We start from the raw sequence: 8,297 nt of genomic DNA on the forward strand, positions 1-8,297 counted from the left end.
TGTGGCATCGTTTTGTTGAGGTTCACAGTCGATTATGAAGTTGTGCTGGTGACTGTTATGGCTGTTGTTGTGTATTAGTACTTTTTGATTGCGTTAAAACGGTATTAACAAAGCTAAAATCTATTATCTGTTGGCATTTAGTTCACTAGACGAGCTCGTGTAGGGTAACTGGTTCACTAGACGAGCTCGTGTAGGGTAACTGATGGTTGTTGGAGGGCGGGGAGTGAATGTGTATTCGCTGCGTTGCCGTGGCGTAGTGTAATCGTTTACTATTCCTAAAAGAAAATAAACGAAACTTGCGGGTTAGAGTAACGAAAATCGCAAAATACACACAGAACAGAGCATTGTGGAGCAGTGAGACGATCACTTGAGATCATCGAATCGCACCGCAAGAACGCGCGGCGGCATGGCGGTGTAGCGAGAAAACACAGCAACTCTTAACCCACTCTATTTTATCGCACCTCTCGTTTCAGGGCTTGGCGAGAATCGTGTTCCGCCTTTGCTAGCGCCACTCGCACCCAGTGCGGTGTATCCGGTATGGCCTTGTAGATGAACCACGTCATACCGAGCAGTACGTGCTCAATGATGAGGAAGCTCAGTGTATATGCTTCCCGGCTGAAACCCGCACCGAGTTCTCTGAAAGAACACAGCAAGGAAAGGCTCGATTAGGAAGAGCACACGATTAAGGATGCTACCAATACGTTACCTCATTTGAGGTGAAAGATACAGAATGCCACAGTTGGTCAGGATCGAAATCACGGCGAGCGTCTCGAAGGCAAGTTGCCATGCACCGATGTTCTTCGTCCGACGGGCGAAAGGCCGCTTAAAGAAGCTACAAAGCTTGTACGCATCGAGTCGTATTTCGATGACATTATTCAAAATCGCCCAGAAGGCAGTCAGCGGAGCAACGGAGGAAAACAGAACGACGTAACCGAACTGAATGTACAGCTCCAGATAATCGTCATAAGTATTGTACTCCTCAAGTATTGTTTCCTTTCGCGTTTGCAGTACGCGAGGATCATCTTCATCCAGCGATTGTAAACCCATCTCATCGTAAGCGTCGTGCGCCTCTTTAAGTTTGTCATACTGGAAGTAGAAACAGATTCTCGATTAAAAGGTAAAGAAGAAAACCATGACATTGCTACACACTCACCTTCGAGGTGACGAACAGTCGGACGATCTTTAGTCCAACCTTCTTCTTGAGATACGGATAAAGGTTTTCGTACACGTTTTGCAGGAACTGCAGCACGATCAACTGCATCATGAGCTGCGTCTTCAGCATCTTCATGTCCTGCAGCACGAAGGCGATGTAGAAGAGGCACAGGAAATTGTTCACAAACTCGAGCACGATCAGCTTGTTGACCCGGTGCCGCTCGTACTGGCTCTGCGTGCGATGATTTTCTCGATCGGTCAACAGCGTCGCCAATCGATCGTAGGCTAGCGTCGAAAGGGCAATGTAGATGGCGTTCACAACGGACGGCAGATAGAGAATGTAAGCATCCGGACCAAACTGCTCGGCCAGATAGGCCTCAACGTAGAACTGAAAGATCGTTACAAAACCAGCGATCGCTATACACAGTCCAATGATCGGTGCCGTGACGCAGTACATCTGGACGTAGGTTTTCCATTTCGGATAGTGTGGCGTCCACTTGCCCGTGATCGGATCCCGTGCCAGCTTGCCGTAGTAACCAACACGTGGCTCATCGAGATTCGTCATCGTGATCGTACCCCAGCGATAGGCGTGCGAAGAGCTTTTACGTTTCCACAGCTCCAGGAACACCTTCATCCAGACGACGTAGAAGACGCAGAAGAAAGGAACCGTTTCCGTTTCCTCCGAAAGGCCGAGCTGTAGAAAACCGAATACGGTCGGTACCACCAGTGCGCAGGTGTAGAAACCGAGGAAGGAGAAATACATGCCAACACTTTCGCCAAAATAGTCCCGAATCTCGTCGATCGGTTGCGGTGCTGCCGGTTTCGTCCAACGGTGGCGCAGCTCCTTCAGTCGCCGTTTATCATGCAGCGAGTAGAGCGAAGCGATCAGTTCTGCGCTCTGGGCCGCCTGGATGATCGATTGTCCATGGTAGAGAATGATCTTGGTACCCGGTATCCGATGTTCGTCATCTTCCGCACGGATCGATTCGAGTGCGTGCTTTATAATGATCTGCCGGTCGGCCGGCGTCAGGATATCCTCCAGTGTCATGCCAGCATCGTAGAAGAACTCGTCCAAACAGGCCACGTTGAAGTTACGTATGATGCCGGTTTTGGTGCGCTTCATGAACCCCATATCGTCGGCAATCTCCAGCAGCTTCATGTGTGTCGCCGAGATGTGGAAGATGATCGTCTGACTGTCTCTGGTTTTTGGAGGAAATATTCACGTAAACATGAGCCTGATGTCTGATTGATCCAACGCTGGGTGTACCTACCTGTTGAGTGGCTCTTTGCGTACCATCAACTCCATTCCACCGTCCACTCGTCGACCTCGAATTTTGTCCACAATCCACTGGATCGCTTCCGTCGGAGCATTCTCGTCAAACTCCATCACCATGAGACTCTCGCCGAATGGTTCCTCCTTTTGGCCAGTGGCTACCGCTGTCTTCGTTTTGGAGCTAGCCAATCGAACGCTTTTTCCAGTCGCACGGCGTTGGCGTAACTCGTTCAGCTTCTCCTGCTCGCCCGTCTGCTCCATCTGCTCCAACATGTCTAGCTGAGATTTGCGCTGTCGCAGCGAAGGTATTGTAGGCCGCTTCGTTAGACCGATCTCCTCGATCAACTCTTCCTCGTCGTTCTCGGCAAAGTGCAGATTGGGAATAAGGTTCTCTTTCGTTTAACAAAAGATGAAAGAAAGTAGGAAACGATACATTAATTAATATACCCAAAAACTGTACACTACTCATCCGGAGCGTATATTTAGGGAAACCAACTACTATGGGCTGTGGGTGGTGGTGTGCTGGTGGTCTTATCAATCGTGCCAGCAACATTACTCTAAATCGTGCAGCACAACAAAAGGGGGGGGTGGGACTGTGGTCAAGTTGATTGGTAGTTATTGCGGTTTTTGCGGATCATTCCTTGGGAGAATGGGAGAGAACACGCCGGCAGAGAGGGCAGTGAAAAGCATTGCTTTTATGCATTCCCACACACAGCTAGTTCACTCTAGTTGTGGTTATCATCATCACATATACGAGCCCCAACGGCCCGGCGTACATACTGAAGCGGTTGGATAACTCGGTAGCGTTTGCCTTGCTAGTGGCAAGCATCTCCGATCGCCGCTGCTGACTCACAGCCAATCGTGAGGACTCGGCCGACTTGTCACTCTGATGACCTGGATGGGTTCTAGATCGATGATTAATGCCCTTGTCCGTGTCTACGGCCACCATACTCACCTTTTATATCGTCCATCAATGCCACCGACGAAGGCCCCTTCGAAGGCTGTTCCGGTTTGGATAGCTGCTCGCACGATCACAAGGTCACACGGCAACGCACCACGTCGACAGGGGAACAGAGGAATACCAGGCACGTAAAAAGAGGAACAACGAGCCAACAATGAACTATGGAATTAAGGTACTTGTATTAGCACCCTCCACTCGACACTGCGTTAGTTTACGAAACGGATTTCTTTTCCCTTTTGGAGTGGGATTTACAGCCGATACAGCTGTTGCTGATTCACTTTTGCTAGGGGGAGTTAAAAATAATATTTCTTGAGTCTCGATTCCTCCCAGACTGCGGTTCCTCCGCTGTGCTCACACTGCTCTTCCGTTCGCAACCAACCAACCGTTCAATTTACACTTAAAACCCAAACACAATCAACAAAAGCAGCCTGGGTAATTCCTCCTTAAAAGGTCAACCCACTTTCACCTTCTGGTTCACGTATTTTCACACACATACACACGACTCTGTGGCCAATTCCCGGTGCAAAAGGAACCACAATCAATTATCTTTTAATTTTGGCAATCAAACGGACCTATTACCTGCTGTCGGTGCCGGCAATTCCGCGATATCTTATCACACAGGGCACCCCGAGGTGGCGCCCTACCACCGACCGATGATGATTCCGATGATGGCCAGCTGATCGTCAGACCCCAAAACAGCCGCCCGTATCCGAGGGTAGCCGAGGGTAGCCGGGGGTAGCAGCTGATGTAAACAAACCGTTGTCAATAGACACCCAAAACAATAGTAATAGCAGCACCACGTTTTAAACAGTTAATTTTCTTTTTAAAAATCAGTTCTTTGGTCTTGGCGATGTTGCAAATTAGTTCAATAAGTCGGTCACTTTATATGATTGTATTTCGATAATTGTTTAACGTAACATGCTCCAACTAAACACTTATTTCTGTTTTATTTCTGTTTTAGGTATTTTTTAATGATTTATAAAATTCTATGCTCCGTTTGTAGTGTAGCAATATGGAAGCAGAGATTAGAATTACCATGCACCAGCATGATGCATTTCTGTATTTCCCCAGCTGCTCGTGAATACTGATGGTTTCTTATGGAGCGTCCTTGGAATGTTTGCATGAAGAAAGGCCGATCTTCTCCAACGCCCGCATCTTGGCCCTTTATTCCCGCGAAGGATATGCATGGTACGCCAGCCCAGGACAGGCTGCGTTAGGTATTTGTTGAATAATTTGAGCTTAAAACGGTGCCTTTCTCAGGACACAGGAGGGGAAATGATGGCCTTGTTTAGCTTTGAAGCATCTCAAGACGATGCTGGTCGTGAGGTAACAGATACTCCATATGCTCGACAGACACCCATGTAGGCTGCAAGGGAGTCTTGAGAAAGCACCTTGCCTCAGCTTAGAATCCTAGGCAAACTATGCCTTTTCGTTCCGGCTTCTTGAACGGCTCTTGAACGGCATGGAAAGTACGAGGAATGCAATTCAGTAAGCGCGAGCGCGTAGCTGCAAGCTTCCGTTCCTTGTGGATGAAAGGTTCAACGGAAGAGATTAGCCCTCTTTGCCATTAATTCTTGCAGCAAAGCGAAGAAGGATGGTGTCTTGTGGTCTTTGGCGATGCTTCGCGTGCACTCACCGAAGATCGGGGCTGAATTTGAATGATTAATAGCAGCTCAGTTTATGAAGCGCGTTTGCAAGCGCGGAAGCTGCCACGGGAGTTCCATGAAGCACAAAATGTAACATTAACGGTGAACAAGGTATTCAGCCAATAGACACTATCGTAGCAGATGTTTTGGGCACCAGTTGATCCATTGTTTATCATACCGGATCTCTAGGAGTTCCAATCAATGTCTTACTGTAAGATACGGCGTTGAAGTTCTACAGCTTCCTAAACCCCTTGAAGACAGCTTGAAGAACCAGTGCATCCTTGCCACGAATCCTTACCAACCACGGTTCATCACGTTCCAAGTTGTGTTCCTCGGTGCGTTCCCCGAAGAAGCAGCTTGGGCACAGCGGTAAATCAACCTCTTCCTCGTGCTTCCGCTGTGTTTGTACCGCAAAATAATTGAATTTAGCCATGCCAGACACGGCCCGGACACGAACCATCATCCATATTTTGCCAGGTCCATCGGAAGGAACGCGTTCACTACTGGCAGACCACTTCCGCTGGTCCTTCCGCTGGGAATTGCATTTCTTAAAAATCCATCCACTACGTAGTAGTTGGCACCGATTGTGACACGAACGGGATATCGAGGAGCGAACGATGGATGTGTGTTGCTCACCGCGGACTAGTGGTTCCCAACGGATTGGCGTCCTTTCTCACTTGTGCTCCTTGCAAGGGCGCGAACGCGATACATTTCGTCTACGAAAAGGGCGGAAATAGTTGCTAATTCAATTATGCAGTACGTCCCCGGGATGGAGTCCAGCACGCCGGTGCTCGCTGGTGGAATTTTCGCGTATCCCTTCTCTCTGCTGGCTAACCATCGCCGTGGCACTGTAGTATTTCCCTCCTGGGAAGGAGCAGCGGGATGGATTGCAATTTAAACCACTTTTGAGTGAATTTTCGCTTCGTGGTATAGCCCGGAATGCACGGAACGTTTCGCCAACTCCCAGCACGTTCAGGTGAACGGGTTTTGCACTGATCACCGCGAGGGATTTAGCTGATCGACTCCGGGGCAAACCGAGGCATCGATTAACGGAAAATCCACCTTCGGTTTCCCTCGCGGTAGTAACAGCGTGTGCACTACATATCGAGTATGGATTGCGTGTGTGAGAGGGAAAAGTGAGTTTATTATTTACGATAGGAGTTTCCGGAAGGGATGTTTACGTCCTAGCAATCAATCGGGTTTAATTGGCGAACTAAATCCGACGCAATGGTCGTTAGTGGAATGTCCCAATCTCCAGCGCGAATTTCTAGCAGAGTTGAACACGAATCATTATAATCCAATGAATTTCCACGAGTTGGAGAAACGATTAAGCTACTTTTGAATTAGTAACTGATATCAAGGCAATGGCATAATCTAAAGTATTTAATTTAGCTCAAGGCTGCTCTGGCAACAACTTACTAGTGGACTTGGGCTTTGTTGGTAGGTCTGATCGTTGAAATGGCTAGGCTAAGCATATAAAGAGTGTTTTTTTTTTTAAATGTGCTTACCGCCCAATCGCATATTTAGTTACGCTTAAAGAGTTCGTGATCGTTCGTGATCGAAGAAAAGTTCGTGATCGAAAAGGGGTGACATTCAGTCACCTATCGGCTACATTATTCTCTGTCTCTCTTTTTCCCTCCCTCACTGAACGGCTTTATCAGTCAATTAATAAATTAGCGCACAAAACGTCGCACAAATTGGAAAATCCAACATCCAATCTGGTCCAGGGTGGGTAAAGGAGAAAGCAAAAAAAGAAAAGAGTAATAAAATGAAACAGCACCCCAAAAAGGATGACAGGCACAAAAGGATCATAAAAACTTATGCAAATAGCCAGAACAATATGGACACAGAGACACAGCGTGGTGCATTTCACAGCCAATTGAATGCCATCGGTGATGGCCAGCGTTGGGCCGGGCCTATCATACCGCCGGCCCGCCGCCCCCAGAGGTTCCATGCAATGCCACGTGACACATACATATTCATGCATATTTCATGCACCCCGCCATAGCGCCCTTCCCTTTCCAGCCACACTAATTTAATAAAACAATCATTTTCAGCATCACCTACCCTGCGCTCCACACGCCGTCCATTTTCACCTGCACCATTAATATCATAAAACATAATTAGTGCAACGATTGCTACCGCTTTGGCAGGAGCCACGGCGTGCACTACGTTCCGGTGGCGCCTGGTGAATTGTTTAAGCCCAGAAGAATGGCTTTTTATCACCACTCGTCAGTAGACATCGTATCGCTACGGCGTGATGGTGGTGATGAAGGATACTATACCCGGATTCCCCCTTTCCGGAACACTCGGAAGTGATTGCGAGCCCGTGGCGAGGTTCAACAAGTTTCGCTTTTAGTGGCGGCGACCGTGGCCTCCCTTTGTTGGTTGCAATGTTTTCATGTTTGGCCCGGGATTTGTGGTTTGCTGGAGGGGGGTCAGTAGCACTTTGTTTGCGTCGGCCGCGTATCATATAAAGGCCATGCAGTGCCTTTCGAGTGAAACGGGAAGCATGTGGTGTTCCATAAAGAGCTGGATTCTACCAAACTAAATAATGATCAAATTCAGTGAATGCTTGAGAAGGTGAAACGCTTACCGGGAATCCATGTACCATTCTCATTACAAAATGTACTTTGAAACATATTAAAATCTATTCCCAGACAAATGATATTTATTTCATAGCGTAAGGCTGTGCATTTTGTAATTACATCTAGTGTTCCATGCGGTTGTTGAGGAGTTTGCGTCGGGAAAACAACGGAAGCGGAAAATGTTTCCTCAAAGATGGGAAATTCCATTCGATGTTCAGTATTCCCTGACCCTGTTTATTCAATGGACTCGTCAATTTCCCCTTTTTCGCTTCATCTTTTTTTTTTAAAATAATTGTCCATAATACAGATGACACCGTGAAAGGAGCTTTTCGGTAAAATGGTGATAATTGCCACCGTTGATGCAAGGCCGCTCCTTGCCGAGGCGGTTCATTCGGTTCGTTGTGTGCGTGCGGAGTTGATTTATGATGAAAGGGTGCAACCATCACCACCCACCTGCCGCCCGTTGGGAAACGGCTCAATGAAGCGGCAAAAGCTTTTCAATGGGATTCTCCAACAATTATGAATTATTAGGGGCCAGCTGGGGTCTAGGAGAGGGGTTGTTTGTGTGCTCAATCGTCGTTGTCGGTGGCGGCGGTGGTTCCGGTAAGTCTGTAATTTATCGTTGATCATCCGAGGACCGAGGGGTGTAGTAGGAGAACGGTGGTGATGCACTCGCA

The 8,297-nt window shown here is 47.9% G+C and overlaps 1 protein-coding gene across 3 annotated transcripts in view; it reads right to left on the reverse strand.

Moving 5' to 3' along the window:
- The window catches only part of LOC126572432 (anoctamin-10), a 4,559-nt gene extending 495 nt beyond the window's left edge, over positions 1–4,064 (reverse strand). The window contains exons 1-6 of one of the 3 annotated variants that reach the window (XM_050231754.1): positions 3,966–4,064; positions 3,381–3,444; positions 2,424–2,817; positions 1,154–2,351; positions 707–1,086; positions 462–636 (exon numbers count right to left, since the gene is read on the reverse strand). In XM_050231754.1, the coding sequence (XP_050087711.1) occupies positions 462–636; positions 707–1,086; positions 1,154–2,351; positions 2,424–2,817; positions 3,381–3,396 (2,163 nt within the window). In that variant the 5' untranslated portion in view covers positions 3,397–3,444; positions 3,966–4,064. Of the gene's footprint in view, positions 276–461; positions 637–706; positions 1,087–1,153; positions 2,352–2,423; positions 2,818–3,380; positions 3,848–3,965 lie in introns of those variants that run through there. The other 2 variants (XM_050231755.1, XM_050231753.1) reach the window with 2 other exon arrangements.
- Between the last annotated feature and the right edge of the window lie 4,233 nt (positions 4,065–8,297).

Source organism: Anopheles aquasalis, chromosome 2 (assembly GCF_943734665.1).
Source record: "Anopheles aquasalis chromosome 2, idAnoAquaMG_Q_19, whole genome shotgun sequence".
Classification (NCBI taxonomy): domain Eukaryota; kingdom Metazoa; phylum Arthropoda; class Insecta; order Diptera; family Culicidae; genus Anopheles; species Anopheles aquasalis.